The sequence below is a fragment of the Arvicanthis niloticus genome, chromosome 10 (assembly GCF_011762505.2).
Source record: "Arvicanthis niloticus isolate mArvNil1 chromosome 10, mArvNil1.pat.X, whole genome shotgun sequence".
Taxonomy (NCBI): domain Eukaryota; kingdom Metazoa; phylum Chordata; class Mammalia; order Rodentia; family Muridae; genus Arvicanthis; species Arvicanthis niloticus.
This window is the reverse complement of record NC_047667.1, coordinates 60,355,646-60,383,617: the sequence shown is the minus strand read 5'-3', so window position 1 is coordinate 60,383,617 and position 27,972 is coordinate 60,355,646. Positions and strand designations below refer to the sequence as shown.

The 27,972-nt window shown below is 41.4% G+C and overlaps 1 protein-coding gene across 3 annotated transcripts in view; it reads left to right on the top strand.

The window, feature by feature from the left end:
• Spata17 (spermatogenesis associated 17) overlaps positions 1 to 27,896 on the top strand; it is a 198,535-nt gene extending 170,639 nt beyond the window's left edge. The window contains exons 10-13 of one of the 3 annotated variants that reach the window (XR_013112958.1): positions 1,038 to 1,120; positions 4,802 to 6,167; positions 7,182 to 7,383; positions 9,555 to 27,896. Coding sequence is in view for 1 of the 3 variants with exons in the window: in XM_076941585.1 (XP_076797700.1) it covers positions 1,038 to 1,118 (81 nt within the window). In the remaining 2 variants the exon portion in view is untranslated. Of the gene's footprint in view, positions 1 to 1,037; positions 1,121 to 1,884; positions 3,096 to 4,801; positions 6,168 to 7,181; positions 7,384 to 9,554 lie in introns of those variants that run through there. The other 2 variants (XR_013112959.1, XM_076941585.1) reach the window with 2 other exon arrangements.
• The last annotated feature ends 76 nt before the right edge of the window (positions 27,897 to 27,972 follow it).

The following is a 27,972-nucleotide window of genomic DNA, read 5'->3' as shown; positions in this document are numbered from 1 at the left end:
CAGATGCTTAGGGTTAGGAGTCTACTGCTCTAGAGCAGAGACACAGATGTGTAACAACAGAGACACAGAGGCACCACAGGCTCTTTTGAGAATCTTGCTTTTATGTACTTGTAAAGTGTGTGTCTTCTAAAGACCTGGGCCAAGGATGGAGCTTTTCTCCTCGGTTTTCCTCAGCTAGACAGTTTCAGACAAAATTTTCTTCACTAATAGACTCTTAAGAAGAAAACCAAATCTCTTCAATTTATTCACAGTATTTGGAGTTGGTATAGGAGCTGCCTCGTTAACCCTCAGGCTGTGGAAACACATTTCTTAATCAAATGCTTCAAATCTGGCTACTTGCAAAAAACCTCCTCCTACATGTACCTCCTAAGGAACAAGTCAAGTGTGAGGAGCTTCCAGCTCACTTTCCGTGAAGGTTCTTGGACACATCACACTCCTGTTTTTGTGACTCTGTTAACAAATATTTACTTTGACAAAAACTAAGTACAGAAGGCCCTAAAACCAAGGCAAAGGCTATCATGTTGCAAACTCCTTGAAAGCATGTCATTAAATCTCATGTTGGCAAGGCCTGGAGCTGCTTACATTTACCACCCGTAGACACGAAAAACTCTGTGTTTGCAAGGTGTGGTGCTGTGTGCCTATAATCCTAGGGCTCAGGAGACAGATAGAGGAAGACTGACACTCGTGTGAAGCCAGCCTGGCCCACATAATGATGTCCAGGACTGCCAGGGCTACGCAATGAGACTTTGTCTAAAAACAAAACAAAACAAACAGCAAAAAAAAAAAAAAAAAAAAAAAAAAAAAAACCAAAACCTAGAAACAAACAAACAAAAACCAAGCAAACAAAATATGAATGTGAATTTAATGAAATCTTTAAACTGATAAAATATCCACAATGTGTGGGGGGGTGTTGATGAGGAAACATGAAGGGTGGTTGCTCAAACGTACCCTAGAGTTCAAGTTAATCAAACGATAACTATAACGATGCCAGTAGAAACCAGTGGGGTCTCTATGGTAACCTGAGCTCTTTCTCCTAGGATTTTCAGACTGTTCTGCCGTCATTTGAACTCTTCTCAAGGTATGGAAAGCTATATTCGAAAGCTGGAGAAATTGTATAAAGGTAAGCATTTTTTTTCCTGAGTACTTCCAAATACATACTAAATAAATTACTAATCCAATGAGACTGACTTAACTGTTAGACACTTTTTAAATGCTCTAACAATATTCATGTAAGGTAAAATTTTATAAATGTCTTTAATTCTAATCTGATGGTTTCAATGATTTGTCTTATTTTTCAAATATCTTCTCTAAAATGGACTAAAATGTATTAACAGAACTAACAAATGTCTGAGGTATCCTTTATCTTTTAATTAAATGACACAGTAAAGATTTACACAGTACCCGGAAATATACCAGTAGTAGCCCAAAAGCCAAAATGTTTCTCAGGACTTTTTAAATATTATAGTTAAAGATTCTTTACTTAATTAAGAGGGATAGGAAAGAGTCTAGAGTCTCTGATAAATACCAAAATTTGTAGGATAGACAAGAAAAAAAATAACCACTAAAATTCAAGAACCAAACAAGATTTTAATAATTTTATATTTATTGCTAATGTATTTTAGGTTAAAAAATAATTTCAGTTGAGTTAAGATCATAGACACTATTGTGTGGTGTGTGTGTGTGTGTGTGTTTTCACAATTTAAGCAGTTATGAGATAAAAGACAGTCGGAGAGAAAGGTCACAAATAAAGAAATCACGTGTGTAAGAATCGCCCAGTGTCCTCCAGGCCGGCAAGTGAGGGAGCACACGCTGGTCTGCTGGGAAGAGCATGGTGCACTTCAAGCTTCACACCATTTGGTGTGCTGTGTTTCCTCTACCTCACAGGTATCTCTGAAGGCTTCGATTGGGGTGTTAATACATTAAAGGCAGATACCAGTACTCACCACTTAACTGCTCTGAAAGAATACCTGAGAGGAAATGGAAAATATTTCTAGTTAGTAGAAAAATTGTATATTTGTGTCACCAAGTAAGAACACTGTTTCAAAGGTTTGAAGTATTATTGCCATTGAATATATATGATCTGTGGCCCATAGTATGTCACATATATGTATGCAACTTTTAATTGAAAGATGTATTAATTCTGTTTATGGTGGTTTTAGAAAGAAGTATTTCTTGTGTGCTGCTGTTTCTAGGACACAAGAGTAATCATCTATTCTTGCCAGATAAAGAACTGATGTAAAAAAAAAAAAAAAAGTCACCAAACCACAAAAGTCCAACTTGGTGACTGAATGAGTTTATTAGATTACTTAGGGGATATTAGGGATTTACTTACAGAAATGTGGACACCTCAAAGACAGCTGCATCCCTAAAAGTCCATCCCAACATGGGTGACAACTCATGAAAGGTGGAACCCTGGGTCACTCTTGCATGACTTGGAGGCAACTCAGTGGACAGAGTCTACCCTCCTCAGCAGTTCTTACTGCTTACATGACCTTGGAGAGGGGAGTTTTGTGAATCTTGTCGGTTTCAGAGACTTTGTGAGACTTGTGAGTTGTTTACTCCCTGACCCTTAAGGAGCCTCCTTAAGAACTTCCTGAGTCTTAAGAAGTTTACCTCCAGGATGAAATACCTTAATTCAGAAAAGAAGTGCTACACAACAATATTGGAACCAACCTAAATGCCGATTAATATATAGCAAATTCAGTGAAAGCGAATATAATGTAATTCTATGCTGATGTAAAAAAATGTTTTTACCCACTGATCTGACAAAATGCCTACCTTGTATTCCTAAGAAGGCTCTGTTAAAACCACTGTTGAATTTGATTGCATAACAATGTCTTATGTACATATATAACTGCATATCTGTTGAAGCATATTTCTATGTACCTATTTTTATGTAAAATATGTATATATACATTAATATATTGCAGAAATGGTAATGGAAGCTATCTCTGACTGGTAAGATTTTCTTCAACCTTATCTTTCCCAGATTCTGCTTTATATTTCAACTTAGTTTTAAATTTTCATTTAATCAGACAAAGGCAGTATTAAACAAAATTCTCCAATAAAGCTTAATAGTGCTCTGTGATTACAAACATGTGAACATTACAATCTTCTTAATCATGATAATATAAGGCACCGTTATTTTTTTCTGAAGATAAAGCACTTTCTAGATTATTTATAGTGAATGATAAGAGCAAGAATAGTGAGCATTTCACGTTGGTCTAATTAAAGAGCAGGGACATGCAGAGACACACATGCATGGCAGACATGCAGAGACACACATGCATGGCAGACATGCAGAGACACACATGCATGGCAGACATGCAGAGACACACATGCATGGCAGACATACAGAGACACACATGCATGGCAGACATGCAGAGACACACATGCATGGCAGACATGCAGAGACACATGCATGGCAGACATGCAGAGACACACATGCATGGCAGACATGCAGAGACACACATGCATGGCAGACATGCAGAGACACACATGCATGGCAGACATGCAGAGACACATGCATGGCAGACATGCAGAGACACACATGCATGGCAGACATGCAGAGACACATGCATGGCAGACATGCAGAGACACACATGCATGGCAGACATGCAGAGACACATGCATGGCAGACATGCAGAGACACACATGCATGGCAGACATGCAGAGACACGTGCATGGCAGACATGCAGAGACACACATGCATGGCAGACATGCAGAGACACACATGCATGGCAGACTTTAAAGAAATGTCTGCTGACTCATCTCATGTTTTACATATCTTGTGAATTAGGAGCTATTCATTTCTTTAATTTCCCTTTGTAACTGGTCACTTTTTGATAGGTTCCCAAATCAATTTGACCTAATTTGGAATCCCCTGGGCTCTGTCAGTGTTGGGCTGCCTGTGTAGTCCCTTTCATGCCGCCAGACAGGAAGTCTGTCATAAGCAGAGTAGAAAGACATTGTCACGAGAAGTTGAGATCGTTGTTTGTATTTATGAATGGGGCCCCCATCAGAGTCCATGCAGCATCTGTGGGAGTTCTCCTGCATTATATTCTGATGAATATTCCCACTCTTCTTTGGAATGGGCTTTGGTCCAGCCTATCTTTCTGCTAAAATGTGTTTCTATTTGGAAGCCAGATGAGATAAGTTTTAATTAAATCATTGTTTAGACATGAAAAGCAATGTTCTTCATTTTCCTCCATTCTGTGGGAATCCAGCATATGAATGACTCAAAACCTGAAAATAAAAATTAAGTGTGCTTGACAGATGGGTTGGAAAATGGAAACATCCATTGTCTTTGCAGGGAAGAAACAGTATTCTAGCCACTGGGTAAGGAAAATGAGCTGTATAAGGTGAGAGTGGTAAGCAAACATTTAAGATACACTTTCCCTGCTGGGGACTAAAATTTTAAGCCACTAAGAAAAACTAGGAACCGTGGCCATTCACACTGGCCTTGTACAAGTTTGTAACCTTAAGTTTACTCATAGTGAACTGGCAAATAAAAAAATGAACACACTTCTCTAAACGGTCCTCATATTGAAGATTCTGTTTGTCACTCACCCACTTGCTCAGGGGAGGGATGGCCTGTGTTTTCAGTAACGTAGGAAGATTATTAGTGACATCTGTCTTCAAGATTGCTAGTCTGGATGCACAGAGGCATCAGAGAGCAGGAAGAATACACACAAATGTCAGGGCCCTTGCTTCCTAGACTAAGAAAACACTTTGTATTAAGAGCATGAAAACATGTTTTAACACAGTGCCTTCTCCCTCCCATTGTGCTGCTTGGTTTTAGAGAACAGAAGACATAATGTGGAAATGAGGTTAAGATGAAGTGAGCATGAAATGGAAGATGCCACTGCCCAGAGTTCCAGACTCTACCTCCATGGCAGAGGGACCACCTTGATCTCAGTCCTTTAACCTTCGTGCGCTCCTACAAGCTCCAGCTCTCTTCCTCTGTCCTTCCCTCCCCTCTTCTTCCTTCTTCTCCTCCTCTCCTCCTCCAACCCCAACTCAATTTATTGCTCTCACTTTCTCATCTTTCAGAAGAAAAAAAATTTAAAACCATTTCTGGTCCATTAAAACTTTATAGTTTGAAAGGAAAATACAAAAGATGCTTTTATAAGAACTATTCAGATTTACCAGTGAGCCAGACTCACTGTGATTCAATAAACTATAACATTTATTTTACAGCTTGTGTGTATTGTGTGTGGAAGGTGTATGTGTCAAATGTGGTGTTTGTGGTAAGGGAGGTATATTCGAGTTTGGGGTGTATAGCTATTCGGGGGTGGAGGTATTTCAGATTTCCTCATCTATTTTGGGACAAATGCCTTTGAGAACATCTGTTAACAACTATAGCCTTTTTCACCCAAAGTGCCAATAGTTCTATTGAATAGTTCAATAGTTCTATTGAAGGTTCTATTGAAGTGACAATATTCTGACCCCTGTCACTCTACTCAGTGATGAGTGTTACCCTGTGTAACTGGACAACAGTTAGTAACAGATAACATGACTTGAAGTGTGGATGGTAGGGAAGTAGTTAGCATAAAAATTCTTCCCGGGGGAAATGATGACACATTATCCCAATAATACTGCTATGTCTGTTGTATGATGCTCTTCTTTGACAGACAAAAAAAAAAAAAAAAAAAAAAAAAAAAAAAAAAAAAAAAAAAAACCTCTTTCAGCCTAAGCAGGGAATCAACAAGAGATCAAAGTAAAGATACCACAACAATTCAACTTGATGAACCAATGTGTTTTACTGAGGCTACTTATAAGAGTAGAAATGGCTCAAAGAAAGACAATTGCATCACCAAAAGCCCACTGGAGCAAGGGTGAGAGTTCATGAACTCTGGAAACCTAGAGCCCACTGCACAACTTGCAGGCAGCTTTACAAGTTAAAGGCAGCTCCTATTACCCAGGGACTCTTTAAGGCACCTCAGCTTGTCTGAGAGTGTCTCTTAGCAGTCCTTACTACTACTTTTATAAGCTTAGAAGAGGGAGGGGCATAATGCATCTGCTCAGTTTCAGGGACTTTCTAAAATTTATGAGTTGTTTAGTTCTGACTCTTAACAGCTCCTTGCAGAATGGAACGTTTCATCTCAGAAGAAATTGCTGCATAACAACATTCTGGAATTTGAGATACAACAGACACACGCTAGTGGGTATGTGAGCCAAGCAGGCATGTTCTCAAATGAGAAGTGCATTTGCAGGCTACTTAGAATGGAACAGTAACAAGATCACTTGGTTTTGTGGTTGTGTCTATTCCAGTGACTCTGAATTATGATTTGCTAAGAAGCCAGGTAAGGTTTCTACTTTTTCCTAAAGACTTGAGTTTTCTTGGGATATTTATGTTACATAAACACCTGATGTTTTCATGTCCCTTGATCCCGTTCCCAAATTCATCATCACAATGAAAATTTCTACTTGTGGTAGTGTAATGTTAGTACTGACTGTCAGTTTTAAAGGGTCTCGAATCACCTATGAGATATATTCTCTGCAAGGATGAGGACCTGAGATCAAACCTGTAGCAGGGAACAAACAGAGGATTATGTAAATGTAATACTTGGGTAGAATCAGGCCTTTGCTGAGTGCTTACTGGTCTGTCAACCTGGCTGAACTTCATGTTTAGTGAGAGATTTTATCTCAAGGGAATAAGGTGGAGAGTAAGAAAGGACGATATCCAATGTCCTTCTCAGGCCTCTGCATGCTCACACAGGGCCATGCTCACTCATATGTGTGTACCACACACATACAACATACAACAAACACCGAAAACTTGCAGCAATAGATAAATGAAGTGTTTTTCATCAAATTATTTTATTTATGTACATTCAAAATGTTGCCTGACCCTCTTTCCATTTCCCCTCCCAGAGTTCTTCACCCATTCCCACCTCCCCTTTGCCTCTGAGAGGGTGCTCCCCCTGAAGAATATTCTTTCACTCAGATTTAAAACTATAAACTAGAGCATCATTAGTAAATTTATTGTAATAAACCATTAGTTTTTCACACACACATACTCAATAGGTTAGAAATGCACATATTTTGAAATATTTATGCCTAAAGAATTCTATTTGTGTTTTTGTCATTGTGGAAGCACAAATACATTCTAAGAAAAAAAAACTTCCATGAATAAATGGAATAAATTTTGCTTTAAAACATTTCCTCTTATCAAATAGGTAGACGACACCTTCCAGACTTTGACTAGAGAATGAAGCAATGGGACCTAGAAAGGAAGCCGGACTCCAACCTTCTCCAGCTGCTTCTCACTGAGATCATTAACCATCCCTACATGGAGTTCAGAAGGAAGGAGGGAGACAAAGGAAAGTCCATTTGCACATGTGCAGATGGCCCTTGGCCAGAAGCTTCAAGAGACAGCAGGTAAGAAACATGAAGGTCCAAGCACAGTGCCAGGTGTGCTCCTTTTCTGCTCCCAAGACGAGAGCAGATTTTTGTTAGAAGAGTTGTCAACCAGTAAATAACCATAAAACGCAAGATCACATGCTTGACTGTGCTAAGAAGACATCAATGAGGCCAAGGCCAACAGAGAGTACAGCCTCCCCTGCACACTGCTGTGCCCCTGGACACGTTTCTGGTTTCTTAATCACTGCAGAAACAAGGAACTAAAATCCAGGCAGACAATGACAGTGAGAAAACTACAAAGTGAAGTTACCTAGATACTGAGTTCACAGATACAAAAGAGGTAGAATCACTAAATGAATAGAGAATACAATGGAAAACAATCACCACTAAAACAGGGTTCTCTAATACATGATAGCCCGGATGCAGTAGATTAAAGGGGGACTTTGTTTTGGCTCACACTTTGAGAACACTTAGTCCATGGTGGCTTGGCCCTTTGATTGAATGGAACAGAGCAGTAGGATCTGTGGTGGAGAACTTTCTTGACCACTTGGCAGACAGGAAACAGAACAGTGAGGAGGAGCTGGACATGGTGGCACACAGCTCCACCAGACATGGCTGCAGTGGCCTGCTTCTTCCAGGTAGGCCCCACTTCCCAAAGTTTCCAGAACTTTACATAATGATGCCAGCATCCAGGGGCCAAGGATTCACACGGGGGCTTAAGGGAGACATCTCAAGCCACTGTCACACTCACTTTCTGAAACTGTATTCCTCTTTTACTGGACATACGATATGAATTGCAAAAGTTTCTGTGGAGTCAGGGATGGTTGGTAGCCAGGTGTGGTTGTTTTCTGAAGCACAGCATTCATAATTTCAAACTGGCTAAAAAGGGAAGTTTGGTTCACACTATCTTTTTGCATGAAATGTGTACCACATTGGGACCTTCAGTTTTACAGATACCCTAAATGGTAAGGACTCTCCCATGAAGTGAAAAACCACTGATAATTATGTGTTCACATTAGCTCTTATGACTCAAATTTTACAAACATTATAAAAATTCCTTTTCTATTTCAAAATCCATGATTTTATATCTTTGGAAATCCCAAATTAAACAAACAAACAAAGGAATGAATGAACAAAAAGACTTGGCAGAAAAAAGGGCAAATCTGAATAGTAAACTGGGCACTGAATAACTGCATCATAATTAGGGAATTCATGCTACATGTTTGTCCACCTTTAGTTTTTTAACCACTTAAAACACATTCAAGTCTGGGCACTGTGGCCCTGTCTGTAGCCCCCACACTCAGGAGGCTAAGCCAGGGGAGCACTGCAAGCTCAAGGCCAGCCTAAGCTCCTAAAGAACTGGAGGCCAGTCAGAGCTCCACAGCAATTCACTGTCTCAATCAAGAAAGTAGGAGCAGGGCTGGAAGATGGCTCAACCTGACATCCTGAGTTCAGATCCCAGAAACTATGCAAAAGCTATATGCAGGAGCATGTGTCTGCAACTACAGCATTCTGAAGACACAGGAGAAGCCTTGAAGCTCACAGGCCAGCTAGACTGAGGTACACAGTACAGTGGTAAACAGTGAGAGAAGAGGCTGCCTTCAGCAAACTTAGAAGTGAGGAATGTCACCTGAGGTTGTCCTCTGACCTCCACACACAGCACGTGGTATGCATGTACCCTCACAGGCTAAGATGTATGCACACACATTCACAAAAACGAATGCTTTCAAATGCTTGTGTGTATACATACCCATCTTTTACAAATATTTACATTGTAAATTTAAATATTTGTAGATAAATACAAATATTTAATAATTAAATATCTGTCTCATAATGAATTCAAAGTTATTTTGGTTAGTATTTCCAAAACCACACGAATTTAGTCATTCCCCTATTCAGGAACTAAATTAAGACAGGAAAATCGCAGATTTGAGACTCAGCTCTAACCTGAGGTTTCATCTGCCTGTTGGTGTCACATCACTGAGAGCAGTCCCTGAGGACTGTGCTGTGTCCTCAGCATGAAACAGTGTCAGAACATGTGCCATTCGCCGTTCCCTGGAGGAATGGAGCATTCTCTGGCTAAGGTGGATGTGATGACAGCCATTTCTTTTGCTATACGTTAGGAGCAGAGGTGTTTCTGTAATGTGAAGGAAGAGTGACACTTGTTTACTTTTCTGTTGTCCTTGTAGCAAATCACTGTATTGTCATGAGACAAAGAACAAGGAAGCGAACAAGAGAAAACCTGAAGTCATGTTTCCAAATGAAGATCATGGTTATTTTTAAATGTGTAATTGTGCATATGTACATGTATGTTTGTGTGCATACGGGCACATGGCAAACATCGGAATGTACTTAAAACGTTTGAAACACCTCACCAGACATCACCCACAAAAGCTGTGTTCCAACGTTGCAGCTACCATTTTTTTTTTTAAGCTTCTGACTTCTTATATCAGAACATTCACTCTCCCCTTCAGAAAACTGTGGAGATGAAGAGAGCAGGTCAGCACGAGAAAGAGGAAACGGTGGTGAGAACATGTTGGGGAGACGAGCTGCAGTCTAACTGGTACCTCCCACCTTCATTACCGTGCTTCCAAATCAATCTCTCTGCTCCCCGTGAGTGGCAAATAAAAAAATCAACTCACAAGATATATGTGTCTGCTGCTCATGTGGGGCCTCACCATCCATCTGCCGCACGTCCTGCACACCAGCCTGAAGACGAGGCAGGGAGAAGTAAAGACTTCAGGAGTCCACAGCAGAATCCTCAGGCCTTTGTCTTCTGACCACAGGGCGGTGATCTCCTGAGGCTTTTCCCACCTCTTTCTCTCTGTGCAAAGATGCTGATTGCTGGTGGGCACTAACTGATCACAAGCCTAACCTTCCAGAGTAACCAATTGGATTAGAATCTAGAGCCTGAGTGGGTCTGGTATGTTCCATTTTGGCAAGGACTCCTAGTTCAGACATACCAAAATTCACACACTGGAATCCCACATTCTGTTTCTTAAAGATGTTTGTGATGGTTAATCTTGCCAATCAGAGTCACAGTGAAAGCAACTATATGGGCACACCTGCAAGATATTATTTAAACTAGGTTAACTGAGGTGGGGAGTCACCTAAAGGTGAGCCCTACCATTCGAGTTGCAGACTGAACACCCAGGAGGAACCAGCACTCATCCTTAACTGCCTCTTACTGTGAACATGGTAAGACCAGTCACTTCTGCTCTTGTCCCCATGCTGTCTTGGCCACAACGGACCATGGTCCCTGGAAGTATAAGTCAAAGTAAACCCTCCTTCCTTCACTTCTTCTCTTCCTTCCTTCCTCCTTCCCTCCCTCCCTCCCTCCATCTCTCCCTCCCTCCCCCTTCCTCTCTCCCTCCTTCACTTCCTCACTCCTTCCCTTCCTCCCTTCCTCCCTTTCTTGCATTGCCATTGCTAGATAGTTTGTCTTAGCAACAAATAACTAATATAATGTTTAAATTCAAATGTACATCTAAGAACACTTATAAATCAAAATACTTCTTAAAATACATTGTGGAGTTCAGATATTACCTTTACACTGGGAAGGAACTGTGGGAGAAACACTATAAATGTATTTAATAACTGTGTATCATTGTACATTTGATTTTATTGCACGTGGCCTTACAGAGAAGGTAAAGTTTCCCATTGTTAGGAATTTGAGGACGTGGGGGGATATTCCTAACAAAGTGCTTACCTCCATCCTGACATTGGTCAGAATCCTTCTTAGCACCTGTATTGCATCTGCCAAGTCCCTCCAAGTCTTGGAAATTGCAGAACCTCTTGGTTTTCCATGTTGGATTTCTGTGATTGGTCATTGGGCCTTTGTCAGGGAGCCTGTGGTCTCACTTGCTGATTCTAACCAGGTGCTTTAGAACCAGTTGGTGCTCTGCTCTACATGACTGTCCTTCACATGGTTGGAAAGGTACCTACAGGCTCTTTACCTCTTCTGTGTTTATACCTTTGGGCTCCTCAAGTCTCCCTCTGGTTGCCATGACAGACAGTGCTTATCCTAACCCTCCTGTCCACTCTCCCATTCTCAGAAGCCTTTCTGTGGCAGTCTAAGCACCCACTGCCATCTGAGATAAAAACCGGGTTCAAATCTATTCTTCTATCTTTCAGATTCTAGGTTCAATGAAACAAAGCCCAGTGGAGATGGAGATGTCAATTTGAGCTTTTAAATACCCTGAACATGCCCTGTCTTGGGTGCTGGTCCAAAGTTGATGTCAGTGCTTCCTCTGCTTCAAAGCAAGATACAGAATCATAATAGGATGCCAGGATACCAGCTGTGTCCTTGATAACCCAGAGTTCATTAAAAAGAACTGCTCTGAGCTGGTCGAGAAATCAAAATATCTGTAATTGGCTAAAACCATAGTGCTGGATTGTTAAGGAAAGACAGCAAAGAAATATGGAAGCTACATGAGAGCATTGTGTGAATTTGTGTTTCATTTAGCTCAAGACACAACTAATTAGCTCTTTATTTAAGTCCTTATATTTCACAGCTACGTCAACCACCTTGAATCTAGAACATTCATATCTGACAGCAGTACATAATTAAAGTTCACCTCAGGTTTGATTAGAAGCATTCTCACTTTGTAGAACATTTCTTAAAGAATACATCACTAAGAATCCTGACTTCCTCCCTCATTCTTCATCATCTTGTGCCAAGAGATCTGCAGAACGCTCTGTCCCCATAGGATGAGATCATGCACATCTACTGCCAGACTTTGGGAAGGCCAAGTAGGTATGTCACCTCTGTCTGTCAGCAGCAGCAACCCTGAAATTCAGAGATGAGTCACCACTCAAGCGACTTTGTGGCTCTTCCTTTGGGGTAACTTTCTTTGAAAATACTAGTTAGAAAAATACAATGATTCAATTAAGTATGAAGTCTAGTAGATATTTTTAAATCATAAAGCTGTTTTCAAGCAATTTTAGCACCTACATCCTTCCACACCCCATTTGACCTATACATTTTATATATAGTTACATGGACTGTCTATATAGTAACATGGACCCTGTCTGTATAATAACATGGATTGTGTCTATATAGTGACATGGACCTTGTCTATATAGTGATATGGACCTTGTCTATATAGTGACATGGACCGTGTCTATGTAGTGACATGGACTGTGTCTATGTAGTTACATGGATTATGTCTATGTAGTGGCATGAGCCATGTCTATATAGTGACATGGACTAAGCACCAGATACCTCTTATGGCTGGAATTTATTACAGTAGCAGCCTTTTTGTTTAGTTAAGAACCCTGAAATTTGATCTAAATTCTTTTATTTAAAAAAATGGAAAAGTCCTGCAAAAAATGGCTTAGAGAGCTTAATTACTTTGTCTAAAGAGATAGCTGAGAAGTTAGGAGCACACACTGCTCTTGCAGTTGATTCTCAGTCAGAGGTCTGGTTAATTTATACTATTAGTATAAAAACTCTCTTATCTATCTCTCTCTCTCTCTCTCTCTCTCTCTCTCTCTCTCTCTCTCTCTCTCTCTCTCACACACACACACACACACACAAACACACACACACAAAGATAAAATATTTCTAAAAAAGAGAAAACATATTTCAGTGATTCTCTTTGGTTTCAATACTTCTATACAAAAGAACTTTAGGAAGACTCTTGGTGAAGACAAGAAAGTTTTGGAGCAAAATGAGTGAACACCTCAGACCCAGCACTGCTGGTGACCAAGCATAGGTTCAGGGTAAGATTAGCTTTCCTGGAGTTGGAAGGAAGATAATTTGCCCTGATTTGCATTCACTCTGAAATGATGTATGCTAGTTACAGCAAAATGTCTTGCAGCAGTTATGAAAGGAGAGGCAGGGCCAGAAGATTGTGTTTTGCCAATTACTTTCATTAATCAATGTCTTTTTAATGACTTGTTGCTACAAAAGTGGAGAGGGGTCTGCAAATACGACAATGCAAATTTTGCTGATCAGCTGCGTTGTGGATGAAAGACTACCCAGTCTACCCCTTGCTCTGTGCAGGCCATCTTATTGCACTGACTTGACACATGAGGTTTGCTTGGGGTGAATTTCTTCCTCATTGTACAGTGGTCAAGAAACTGTTATCTTTCTGTTACCACTGACAGCTGTCCTTCTAGGCCTGCTCTGACCCAACCCGGTGAATTAGCACCCTAAATGAAAGTGTTTACAAAATTCTAGTAAGTAAGCAGATATTTTACTACTGTGGACTTCTGAAACTGGAGCAACCCGCTGGGATGATTGATAGGAGAGTGCCAGCAGAGGCAACACCATGGAAGGCTGACAGTTCTCTTCAGTACTCCCAGGGGGTGGAAAGGTTAACCAGGAATGTATTTTAAAGTAAATGACCAAATAACCATTGCCTGATCCAAATTTGCAGGGATACACTAGAAATCTAAATCTGACTACAGGTATATAATAATTTTTAAGAATAGTTGATGGGGCTGGAGAGACACCCCAGTGGTTGAGAGCTCACACTTGCTCTTGCAAAGGACCCACACTGGGCAGCTCATAGTGACCTCTAGTCCCAGCACCAGGGAATCCCACACCTCTGACCTCCATGGGCACTCAGTCATGTGCATTTGCCCATCTGTTCCCCACTGGGACTTACACATAATCTAAAACATTATAAAAAAAGATACAGTGTATCAGATCTCCAAAACTGTGGAACAGTCTGGAAACATTGTTTACTTTGAGACAGAATCCTGGGCTGCCATTCAACTTTTCTCACTTCTTCTGGGATCTCAGTGTGGACTTGACTCATATTTTGTCACCTACTTTTACTTTACTAAATAAATGTGGAGACAGTTGTTAGTGTTGCTAGCACTGGAAGAAATTTTGGAGATTCTCTCCTTCTAAAGCCAGAAAGGAATGTCCCCACATAAATCTGGTTGCGCATGTCTGTAATCTCAGCACTTTGAAAGTAGAGGCAGGATGGAAGCAGGCCCAGCCACTGGGAGCTCAGGGAACTGTGGTGAGACATACATGCTCACGCTGTTTTCAGACCTTCATTGTGGATGCTAAGGAAGGTGGCTTTCACAGCGCTGATCTTACTGTTGTGATTGGACTTTGAGATGTTGAATTTAGATTTCCGCTTCCTGTCTCATAGTTGCTCAAAACAGCTGGATGTCACTGCCTCCAGAGAGGACAATGAGAAGTCCTTTCAGAGGCCTTGTCCCATCTGGTGAGATTGGCAAAAGAGAAATGAGCCCAATTCTCAATGCTGTTCTGTGCTTTCTCACGTATCACTCTCCAAACACACCTACTAAAGCCATTTGGCTTTGGTATTTTTGCTCTGGAAAGCTGTGGATCTGAGGAGCTTTTGAACAAAATGCTGTAGTAAAGCTTCCAATGAATCTGCTCTGTCATCAAAAGTAGCATTTTACACAGTGGGTGTCAAGGCTCGGCTTTGACATGCCCAGTTCTTTGAGGCAGGGAAAGCTGAAAGGGCTTGGAATCAAAGCCTCCCCCCAACCTGCTCCCATTTCCCCTTCTGAGACAGGAAGGGACTTTCCTCTGAAATCTCTGATCTACCTGAAAACTGGATCCACGAAACAGTTAACTTTGATCCCACCCTGAGGTTCCACTGATGGGGAAAGAGCGAACCCTATCTCAGCAAGAAGGACAAAAGACTGGCCCCACCCCAAACAGACTTTGTCACAGCCATCTTCTGTCCTTTGGTCCATTCAACTTGCAGAGCGAATCAGAAACCATGAGTCTCTGTGCCCATTCCCCTCCCCTGAAAAGTCATCTGCTTCCCCTTTTCCAAGACACTCTCAGGAAGGTGTGTAAAACTCTGGGTCTTCTAGGGTCTGGATGTGTTCGGGTGGTATCCTGGACACATTGACTTTTCTATCTTTTCTTTGTTACTATGTCTGTTGTAGGTTCATTTCAGCAAACCTTCAGAAGACAGAGAGGGAATGTTCCTAACTCCTACCTAGACTTGGGTAAAGAAAAAGAAAATTACAGGTCACATGCAGCTTTACTTCATAAGAGAGAACAAAGGTCACACTTGGAGTTCTAATTCACTGATAAATTATTTTGCAAGGGGTCAGTCACAGATGTCAGACCACAAGGGAGACACACCCCACACCAATTCAAATACGGGAAGTTTAAGGAATTTAGAACTATAACTACAATTGGTGTACTGAGACACTGGCAAGTAAGTCTAGAGGGGTAGAACACCACAGCAGCAGGCAGAAGGAGCAGGACTCAGGTGGAACAACTGAGGAAGACTTCCGGCCCACGGGAGAACCAGAAAGCAAGCTCTGGCTCACTGGGTGATGCTACACTGTCAGAAGCTACTGTAATGCCATGTTTCAGAGTCCTGGGAGATGCTATTCATGAATGGAGTCCCACCACAGACTCTCTACTTCACGGGAACATAGAGAAGACTGGCTGTGGTGGTGCTGTAAGACCCCGCCCAAGCACAAGCCCAGGAAATGCCCTTCCTCTCTGCAGTGTTTCTCTACTGCCCTCTAGTGACAAGAATTAAAACCATGACTGCTGACAGTGAGACAAATGCTTTTCATTAAAGCTTTGACCCCAGGAAACAGGTCTTGAAGGGAAGGTGGAGCTCAAACAGAGGAGACCAGGTGAACTGGTGACTGGCAGAACATTTTCATGCAGCTTGTACACTTGTGTGGTGGTTAATCCTCATTATCAACTGGACTCCGAACTGGATTCGGAGTCACCTGGGAGACATAACTTGGGATGTGTCCTTGAAGGTGATTCCAGAGAGGTTTAACTGAGCTACAACCCACCCTGAATGTAGGTAGTTCCAACTCATGAGCTGTGGCGCTGTGCTGAATCAAAAGGGAAAAGCCAAATCTGGCTGAGCACTCTCCCGAGTGCAGTGTGACCAGCCCCGTCATGCGCGAGATCCTGCCACTATCAACTGTAGCATGAGCCTAAACAAACCCTTTCTCCCTCAGGTTGCTTTTTTGTCAGGTATTTATTCACAGTAATGAGAAAGGCAGTCAATGTAACTCCGTGATATTTAATTCTCTGAAATTCTCTCAGGCATGTTCACTTGCTCCACCTCCAGTACTTGGAAATATTTATATTTTGACGGTCAACTAATACTTTCTACATTTATGACATGCTGGTGAATCTACCCATCTCTTCTCATTCAAATTTCCACACCTTTCTGTCTCTGAATGAATGCCATTTTCAGCTGCCTTCTCCTTGCAGATAACGAAGAAACAAGACACATAAGTAGCATTGTGCTTGTCCCAGCTGACATCCCAGAGAAGTACCGAGTCTCAGAAAAACATACACAATTTCCTTTATTTTCTCTGTTCCAAGGTAGCCATGTTCTTTTCAGACAGTTTTCCACAAAGATGGATGTGGAAGATAGTTGAGACATCTTCACTCTGAAAGATAAAGATTGTGGTTTCAAAATATCACATCCTATTTGGGCAAGTAAGGTGTATAAAAATCTGTTTCATTGATGCAAATGCTTTGCATATAGAGAAGCATGTTCTATTTGGTATTTAAATTCTAGAGTTCTTTATTCTACTCATTTAATGATCCATTTATCATATTTAGTTCCCAGCAACTTTGGAAAAGGGGCCTATATGCCCAAACCAGTCAACACATAACTGCTTATCTATGTGGAGTAAAATAAAAGTTGTGTATGTTCTTCTGAGACTCAGTACAAATCTTCCACTGAGTGGCTGTGGACCCAGAAACATCATTTGTGTCTGTGGGTCCCTATGACCTCCTACGTGGTCAGCAGTTTGTTAGAAGGATTGACAAGACTCAGAAAAGTTATAATATTTTTTTCCCTAGTCATTGAAGCTGAAAGGTCCAGATTGAGATCAGCCACATAGAAAACAAGAGAACCTGCCACCGCCACATTACTAGGCCAGCCCCCTTGAGAGCCCTCCACGTCTGTGTGCACATGTCTGTTGTCTCTTACAATCTTTTTGTCCCTTCTTTAAATGTTCCCTGAGCCTTAGGTGCAGGGGTTGTATTGCAGATGTATTGTTGGGTCTTGCACCCCACAAGCAGTTGACCAGTTTGTTTGACCAGTGTGGTTTTTGAGGATGGTTTTCATGCTGCCAAGAGAAGGACTTGTTTTATTTTGTTTGTTTGTTTGTTTGTTTGTTTTGTGTTTTCTTATGAGGGGTGAGAGCTACCTTTGTTTGTGGGTATAAGAATAAGCATGTAGAATGCAGTTCGGAATTGTGCTGGTCTAGTAGTGGGGGCAGTAGCGTCTCCTCTAGCATCCATGATCTCACAATTAACCTTGGGTAGTAGGGTCAGGTTTACAGTACTAGGAAGGCATGGTTTCCCTCAAGGTAAGGCAGCCATAAGTCCAATTAGACAGCTGTTGGTTACTGCCAAGATCCAAGTGCCACTATTGCACCTAACTGATACCATTCCATGCTGGTCATTGTGGTTCACAGGCATCACCGCTATGATCGGGTAAGTAGACTGGTGACTACCCAGGAGCCTGACCACAGTTTTCAGCTCCACTAGAGATCAAGGTGATTCATTATAACAGCACTTTCAGCACAGACTCTATGACTGTCTGGCAAGGTCTAAGGTCCTCACCACAGGTCACATTTTAACACTGCCTGGCTGCCTCCATGTATAAGCCACAGTAAAGTCAAGACGGACCAAGATAATGCCACGTTTTAAAGTCACGCTGCAGTGATTGCAATTTTTAATTAAGCAACACAGACGTTCAGTAGGCTGTAAAGACAATTCCAACTCAACAATAGTTTAGAAAACAGCAGAATCTAAAGAAAGGACACATTTTTTTGTATATTTCTTCTATCAGGTAATAGTTCTTTTTATCTTTGTATTCAGCTTGAAGGGACCAATGGTGTTTTTTAAGCCATACTCCAAAACTGCTTCTGTCCCTTCTATCCTCCTTAGAAACCCACCCAAATCTAAGGAAAATGGGTGCTTCTCGGGAGATTGTGAAAATTAGTTCAGGCTAATTGCTACTAGATACGTAGAGTTTAGCAGCTGTGTAAAATCAGAAGAAGGGCTGTGGGGGAGGATGTGCTTATATTGCATCAAGAAGAATCCAGGTTCAACTTAAGGACAATTTGCTAACTAAGAACTTGAAAGCCTGAAACAGCTACCAAGGGCTATGAACTCTTTGTGTCTTAAATAGAAATGAAAAAAAATGCAGCGAAGTCATCCCTCAGTCTGGATGGCAAGGCCCTTTTTCTCTTTTTATCTCTACCTCAGGAGCTAGACAAGATCCACAATAAACTCAGCAGGTCTCGAGCAGACTCAGATCTCCGAGAAGAAGGAGTGTTTTATGCCACACTGCGTTCCAGGTTAGGCTTCAGCACAGTGGGATTATTTTGGGAACAGGGTGCTGGTGCTTGAGGCAAGTTGCTGGAGTGCAGAGACAGACTTATGTGTTGAGTTACGGGCTCCAGCACTCTATAGAAGAAAGCATCTGCTACAGAAAATGAATCTGAAAATCACACGCCTCCAGAGGAAGAGGCGCTCTACTCAGAAAGCCAGACATCTACGCTGAGAGTGGGAAGCCCGATGAAGCCCCAGCTAAGAGGAGACACACTTCCCCATATGTCATAGGGTTGGGTCAGCTTTTGACAAGATGTTTGGCCAAAGAGAAGGTCAGTTTTACTTCAATCAAGTTGTGTGTGTCCTCAGAACCTTCAGAACCTTAGAAATGAGACCCCAAAGTCCTAGAGAAAGCTGTCTCAAGACATACCAGATAGCCAGCCTTAAGAACAGAAGGTCGTGGCTGACAGACAAACAGGGAGAAGACCCAACAAGAGCATTGGCGCACAGTTTTCTTGACCTCTCTGAGACCATGACAAATTTCCTTGAGTCTGTCTGTCTGTCTGTCTGTCTGTCTGTCTCATTTTTCTCTCTGCCTCTGCCTTTCTGTTCACCTCACTTCCCTGGCTCCCCAAACAGCCACCTTTTATTTAGATGCCTAGAATCAACTGAGGACTTTGTGTGTGCTGAGAAAGCACACCAAGACCCATCCCTGGTCTTACAGCAATTCCTTTTTGTTGGCTCTTAGGCAGAAAGGTGGGAATGTTACCTTGTGTTCCTAAGCATTGTGGCTAGCTTCTGTAGAAAAAAGTTGCAATCTTTATGGCCATCGTTAGCTGGTGAAGGAGGTGGGGGCGCCCTCCTGGAGCCCCTTTCCTTCAAACACTCAGCATGGGAAGGAGTTAGACTTTGTGGTTTGTTTTCAGAGCTCCACTGCCGCTATTCTGTCTACCTGCTTCCTCTGCTGAGTTTGGTTCACTGCATCTCTAGAAATGGTATAGAAGCTAACAGGAGGAAATCATTGCTCTTGCATGAACAGGGCGATGTGTTATTAAAAACAACCATGCAGGGTAAGTTGTGATGTCCATTCACAGTCTGTGTACTTCTAAAAGGGCTCATTAATTTAATTGAGGACTCATTTATTACCAAACAAAACAATGACAGAATCTTGCTAAGGAAGAAATGTTTTTAGTATGAGCAAAATTAGCATGAGTTTTACTAAGTAACGAAATTTAAGACACTGAAGCAGGACATTAAAGATGCGTGGAAACCAGACATAATAGCACATGCCTATAATTCCAGTGTTTGGGAAGTAGAAACTGGAGGGTCCAAGTTCAAGGTCCCTGCTGGCTAGGGAACTTGATTCCTATCAAACAAAGTAATTCTGGAATTGGATAGGGCATGCTTCTCCAATTACCCCGTGCCTGAGCAAAATCAGGAGGCTCCAAACATCCCCTGATGTTTCCGATTTCTCTTCTAGAAGGAACACTCTCTTTTATTACTATTAATTCACTTCTCAGTCTCCTTCATAATTATGACAAATTTAATCCCCAGTTCTGGGGAAAAAAAACTTACCGTTACAAAATGTTAGGAGGCAATTTAACTTAGATGTTAGTGAGCTATGGCCAATGACTGGGCAGCCATTGCCCAGATGTCTACTGAAAGGTATTCTGCCTGTTACAGAGAGCCTTGAGGAGAGCATGCAGAAGCTCACCCTCGTGGACCCTCCTCGGTTGAAGGCAGAATCCCTATACAGGACAAGTATCTTTATCCAATCTGCTCCTGGCATCAGAGGGAAATCACAAACATTATTTACCTTGTGTTTCACCTTCGGGAATCACCCAATTACAAGGAGAAATCAGTACTGGGTAAAGAAGGAGAGACTGTCACAGTGCCTGTCAGAATTTAAGATATCAAACGGCATGAAAGAGAAATGATTAACCCACACACACACACACACACACACACACACACACACACTCATTCCAGAGTGAATAGCTTGATTAGGCAGATTCCCTCCATTGCTGGTCTTATAAATGCACAGTGCCCTAGTGCCATTGCTCATTACCACAGCATACGCCTGCTCCCATGCTGAGGAACCCTGGCCTCATTTGTCTCCCATCTAAGCCCTGACCAGTGGGGATGCCAGCATCTGGGTACCCTAGAGTGCTCTATGCTTGAGGATTGGTTGGGGTTGCCTTTATCTCTTGTTTGATGTTTATAAAACATTTGACCTGTTCAGGGTCTGTGGATGGGCCCAGACTCCCAACTATATAGTAACCATTAGTAGAGTGAGGCTTTGTGGGGTTCCTGTTGTGGACAGATCTGCCCTGGCCTCTCGCCCTGGAAATCCAATCTATAGGGCAGAGTGTGACTGCTTGCCAGTCCTGCCTGACATTGAGCTGATATTTGAGTCCAATAAAGTTCTCACATTGGGACAGGGTGAGTTGAACATTTTCATATTATGTGCTACGTAAAATAACTTATTTGGGACATCTTGATTTCTAGATTTGAGGTCAAAAGTTTGGAATGTACCACAACTCACTCTCTGTAGTTCCCTGAGGTGGAAGGTACACATGATGCCATGCATAGCTTATCGCTCTTCTCCAACTGCAGCAATCAACTCCCATTGCTCTCACATTGTTCTCTTCTATTTTCCCAAATTAAACTTAATATTCATGCCTGGGGAACCGCCTCCTACGAGGCATTTTACAGATGCTCTTTAAACCCACTCTAGTCATTTTATTGGCCTCAAATAAGTTTAGTATGGGAGTCTTGGCTGATTGGGCAATACCATGTGTGGCTATGTTTCTGGCCTGTAACATACTACCCTTTACAGATTTGTTTTATATATATATATATATGTGTGTGTATGTGTGTGTGTGTGTGTGTGTGTGTACATATATATACTGTGTGTGTTTGTATGTATACATATATGTGTGTGTTTATGTGTATATGTATATATATACATATATATGTGTGTGTGCGTGTGTGTGTGTGTGTGTGTATTTAAAAGCTTAAAGTAAAAAAATCACCAACAAAAATCAAAAGACTCAAAATGTCACTGAAAGTTCCTGTTAGAAATGTGGCCTTCACAAAGAAAACAGGGCTCACCAGGACTTCTTTCTCTGATGGAGAGATGCAACACACCCTCAACTGTCTGTTTTCTGGTCGTGTCTCCTGCTTGGAAGCCATGTCATTTCCACCCCTCATCAGCATTTATGAATATGCATTGTTTGTTGCATTAAAAACAATTTATTCCAAACAGTGTTGACATTACCTAAGGCTCACAAGTGATCTGGACACTTAAAGCCTTGGACAGCCAGATGGTAAACTCATCTGCAGGCTGAAGAAAAAGATAGACTGATTCCCATGTATCCCTTTGTCTGCAGGTCAGTAGAGCGCTGTACAGAAGATGCCCGTGTACAGAGAGTCAGGACTGTAAAACAGAACACAGTGGCCCCTTTTGATGCTGCTGAAATCTAAACCGAAATCAGTCTTACAATTCTAAATATTTAAAATAACCAAATAAAAATAAAATCCTGATATCTGGCCTTTAAGACATTTTACTAAATGTCTTGTCTTAAGAGACTTTATAATATGAACTAAATAGACACATTCCCCAACTTTATGAAATTGATCTAGTGAAGATGGTTCATTGTACACAGAAAGAAGTTACTACATCTCCTCTAGGCCAGGAACTACTCCACGAGTTGTGGTTATAGGGGGGATGAAAGCAACCGAATCTAAAAGCCAGAGCTTTTATTCTACTGAAGCTAAACAAAGTGTGTCCAGAGATTAGGTAATTCCTCTCAAGCCAATGTGAATACACAGTGACAGGCAGGCACTAGGGAAGGGCTGGAATAGGATATAGGGAGTTAGAAAAGGAGCAGAAAAATGTAGATGCCAGGAGCCTGCAGCAGGATGATGGGGCGGCATCATGGATGACCGTGATTGAAAACCTCACTGGATGAAAACATGTCTAGGGAGTAAGAAGAGCAAAACTCTAAGTACATCCTTGGGACAGATGCTAGGGGTACATAGACAAGATCACGGTCTAGTCTTACACACTTTATGGATTGTAGCTTTCAAATAGAAAATGGTTTGTACAGCAAGACTTCTGTTGTATAGGTAAAGTAAGATCCACCATGAATATGAGCAGCAACATCCTGTACACTGGGACCTGGATGGACTCTAAGAGGAAAGGGCTTGAAGCCTACTCGTGCTGGCATACCCTTACCCCCATACTCCTGGATCACCCCCACTTCCCCATCCCCCAACCCCCCAAGCCCCCATCCCACTCTCCCACACACCCCCAAACTCACACACACACACACACACACACACACACACACACACACACACACACACACTGTGAAAGTAGAAGGGAACTGCTTAGAAAGAAGGAAACAGGTCCTTGATCCACTGGGACTTAAGTTTTGTGCAAGGTGATAAACATGGACTGATTTTCATTCTTTTACATACAGACTGACAGACGAGTCCATTTATTAAAGGTGCTTTCTTTTTTTTACATTATGATTTTGGCTTTTTTGTCAACAATCAAATGTTTATTGGTGTATGGGTTTACCTCGGGGTCTTCAATTCTATCCCACTGATCAACCTGTCTGTCTCTGTACCAACACCATCCAGTTTTTATCACTATTGTTTGGTAGTACAGTCAGGGATAGTGATTCTCCCAGAAGTTCTTTTATTGTTGAGAACTGTTTTGGCTAGCCCAGGTTTTTGGTTTTCCATATGAAGTTGAGAATTGTTCTTTCCATGTCTGTGAAGAATTGTGTTGGAATTCTAATGGGGATTATATTGATTGCTTTTGGTAAGATGGCCATTTTCACTATATTAATCCTACCACTCCATGAGCAAGAGAGATCTTTCCATCTTCTAAGGTCTTCTCTGATTTCTTTTTTCAGAGATTTGAAGTTCTTGTGGTACAGATCTTTCACTTGCTTGATAAGAGTAACACCAAGATATTTTATACTGTTTGTGGCTATTGTAAAGGGTGTTGTTTCCCTAATTTTCTTTCCAGCCTGTTTATCATTTGTATAAATGAAGCCTACTGATTTGTTTGACTTAATTTTTTATCTTGCCACTTTGCTGAAGTTGTTTATCAGCTGTAGGAGTTCTCTGATGGAATTTTTGGGGTCGCTTATATATACCATCATAATCATCTGCAAATAGTGATACTTTTATTTCTTCCTTTACAACTTGTATCACCTTGATCTCCTTTTGTTGTCTAACTGCTCTAGTTAGAACTTCAAGTACACACACCATTAACCACCTAATTTGAGGTAAGGTTCTCAGAACTAGTTCATAGCTGCTTCTTGAATTGTATTCCCAAGCCATCGAAGCAAAGTTTGTCATCAAGATTTACAAACTCAGTGGTCACTAAAATGTATCTGCAACCCGATCAGTGGCCTATCACTCACAGTGTTCACTCATGTGAATTTGAGCTATGAAAATCAAAAGTGGAGAAAGAAATTGCATCAGTTCTTTTTCAAGAATTTTGATTGGTAGAAACAGGATAGAAAGCTTCTCAACAATCTTAACTACTATGAATGAGAATAAACTTTCCTATCTCTCCCAACTGTGAGTGGATGTGAAAACATTTATGATAAAATCAGAAGAAGTTGCTGAGCAAGAAAAATTGAAATTAATTTTATAAGAAAAATGATAAGATGTAAGAATGTCAATACACACACATATTCATAGAGGATTTTCCCCAGTGATGTCAGGATGGCAAATGGATGCCTGACAACACATTTACCACAAAGGCAAATATCAAATATGTGCACATTCACACCACAAGGATGCTACGAGACCCCCAGTATCCTTAAAATCATAAAGACTGGCAAGGCCCAATACGTCCAGGACTCCTGCAATAAGAACCCTCCTTCTCTGTAGACAGAGATGCTGACACATGCTATGGCTATGCTGGCAGGGAGCTTCACAGTGTCTGACAAAGTTAACCCAAAAATCTACTACTAGAAATTCACCCAAATGAAATGACTGTTTCCCTGTTACCAATTAAAAGTTAACATAACTAAAATGTCTTTTTAAAGTTAACTGATGCCCCTTCAGGTCTGTGCCCGGACACAGACCAGATCCAGGGCTGCAGCTGTGCCCCCAATCTCACAGGTCCCAGAGGAAGCGAGCCTCACAGGAGCTCTAACCCGGGCAGTATCTTAGGTAAGGAAACAGCAACATCCACCCCAAACAGGGAGTAGCTGAGACCCACTGGGACCCAGGAATTCACTCCTGGCCCGGAGACTGGTTCCTTCCTGTCTGCACCTGAGCACTGAGCAGATCTTGGGCCTCAGCTCTAACCTCAATAGTAACACTCACCCCAAACAGTTCTGAAACAACCAGGATAATAGGAAAGACAGGCTCCAGTCACAGACTGGGCAGGTAGCACTAAGGAGATCCAGATGGCTAAAGGCAAGCCCAAGAACATAAGCATCAGCAACCCAGGGTACTTGGCATTATTAGAACCTAGTTCTCCCACACTAGAAAGTCCTGAATTCCCCATATCACCAGGAAAGCAAGATTCAGATTTAAAATCACTTCCAATGATGATAATAGAGGTCTTCAAGAAAGACATAAATAACACTCTCAAAGAATTTGAGGCAAACAGGTAGAAGCCCTTAAAGAGGAAACACAAAATTCCCTTAAAGAATTACAAGAGAGCACAACCAAACAGGTGAAGGATTTGAACAAATGATTCAGGACATAAAAATTGAAGTATAAACAATAAAGAAGTCACAAAGGGAGACTACCCTGGAGATAGAAAACCTAGGAAAGAAATCAGGAGTCATAGACGCAAGCATCACCAACAGAATACAAGAGATAGAAGAGAGAATCTCAGGTGCAGAAGATACCATAGAAAATATTGACACAACTGTCAAAGAAAACACAAAATGCAGAGTTCTTAACACAAAACATCCAGGAAATCCAGAAAACAATGAGAAGACCAAACCTAAGGATAATAGGTATAGATGAGAGTGAAGATTCCCAACTTAAAGGGCCAATAAACATTTTCAACAAAATTATAGAAGAAAACATCCCTAACCTAAAGAACGAGATGCCCATAAACATACAAGAAGCCTATAGAACACCAAATAGACTGACCAGAAAAGAAATACCTCCCATCACATAATAATCAAACACCAAGTGCACAAAACAAAGAATATTAAATGCAGTAAGGGAAAAAGGCCAAGTAACATATAAAGGCAGACCTATCAGAATTACACCAGACTTCTCACCAGATACTATAAAAGCTAGAAGATGCTGGACAGATGTCACACAGACCCTAAGAAAACACAAATGCCAGCCCAGGCTACTATACCCAGCAAAACTCTCAACTACCATAGATGGAGAAACCAAGATATTCTCCGACAAAATCAAATTTACATAATATCTTTCCACAAACCCAGCATTACAAAGAATAACAGCAGGAAAGCTCCAATACAAGGAGCAACAAACACTGTTCCTTAATATCTCTTAACATCAATGAACTCAATTCCCCAATTAAAAGACATAGGCTAATGGACTGGATATGTTTACAGGACCCAGCATTTTGCTGCATACAGGAAACCCACCTCAGTGACAAAGACAGACTCTACCTTAGAGTAAAAGGCTGGAAAACACTTTTTCAAGCAAATGGTCCTAAGAAACAAGTTGGAGTAGCCACTCTAAAATCTCCAGCCTGAGAACACAATGTGAGGGACTCATGGCTTCACCTGTACAGGTAGTTGAGGGTGGCCTTGCCAGACATCAGTGGAAGTGGACGGCCTTGGTGCCTGAAAGTTTGGATTACCTAGTGTTGGGGAATTTGAGAGCAGGGAGGCAGGAATGGAAGGATGATGGGAGCACACCCTCATAGTAATAGGAGGAAGGGGATGGGGTAAGGGGTTAAGTATCAATGGAAATGGAGGGCCTTCATGCCTGAAAGTTTGAATTCCCTAGTGTTGGGAAATTCAAGAGCATGGAGGAGGGAATGGGGGTATGGTGGAAACACACCCTCATAGAAACTCCCAGAAGTATATGGATCAGACATGACAGAGGCAAGCTGCCAGAAGACTAGATTCCAGAATTCAAACAAAAAATTATCTTGATACTAAAATTTGTTTTGAGAATTGTATATTGCAGAATACACAGCCTTGGTGTATCTACTCATCAAGCAAGCTGAGCAGACCTGCTCGAACCTCTGATGTCCTGGAATTAAGGCTGGATGCAGTGAAAACACATCGTCAGAGGCTTATCAATTTACTCTTCCCCCCACTTCTCTTCTAAGATTTCAATGCCCGTAATCAGCTTGAAGAAGTTAATGAAGAGTCGGCACCCCTATTCCCTGGGCTTGGGGACTGAGGTGGTTAATACTGGGCTGTCTTTCTAGGGAAAAGTAGTGGTTTTGTTGGAACAGGGAGGAACAGCTAGGATTTATTGCATAGCCATAACCTATTGGTAAAAATATGTATAATTGTTATTAAGATAAAGTTATAATTTCTTAAATGGTACAACATTTTGTAGCATAGGGACTGTCCAGGTGTTCAGCAGTTTCTATAAATTGGCTAAGTTTTAGAAGCTATGCTTTGTGCTTCCCATAATTTCAGTTAACTCAGTCATTCTGGATTTCTGACGGGGTTGAAGATTTATAGTCTCATAGCCAATCCCGGCTATTTACTTTGAGAGAAAAGATTTTAGAGGATGATTTTCAGTTGACATTCATTCTAAAGCCAAGAAAAAATGCCAGGTTCAGAACTAAGTCTTTTAGTTAGGAGAGATGACAGAGGTTCTGCTTAGTCAACAAAATGATGGACTGGGAATTAGGTGTATTTTGTAAATTACTGACACAAATTGGTATAGTTGTGCTCTAATTGTATTTTGAGAGAAAAGTTTTATTTTAACTGGAAGGGTGATATGCAGGAGGAGCTAAGGTGAGAGAAGTGAGAGGAAGAGGAGGAGTACGGAGAGAAGGAGGAGAAGAGGAGCTAGGAGATGAGAGAGCAGGCAGGTGGGGGGGGGGGGACATGGAGGAAGATGTTCTCATGTCTCCACCAGTCAAACATAATTGGTATATCTAGGTTGGGTATTGGGTTACACTTCTGATTGTATGGGCATCTTGTTATTGAGCATTACCAAATATATAAAGCCTTTGATCAACATTTTTAAAAATGTATAAAAGCAAAAAGGAGAAGAGGGGATGGGTTAGGGGTTTTCTAGGGAGGGGAAATGGAGAAACAGGATGGCATCTGAAATGTAAATAAATAATATCCAATAAAAAAAGTTAATGGATGTCACACTGGTGTAGTAGA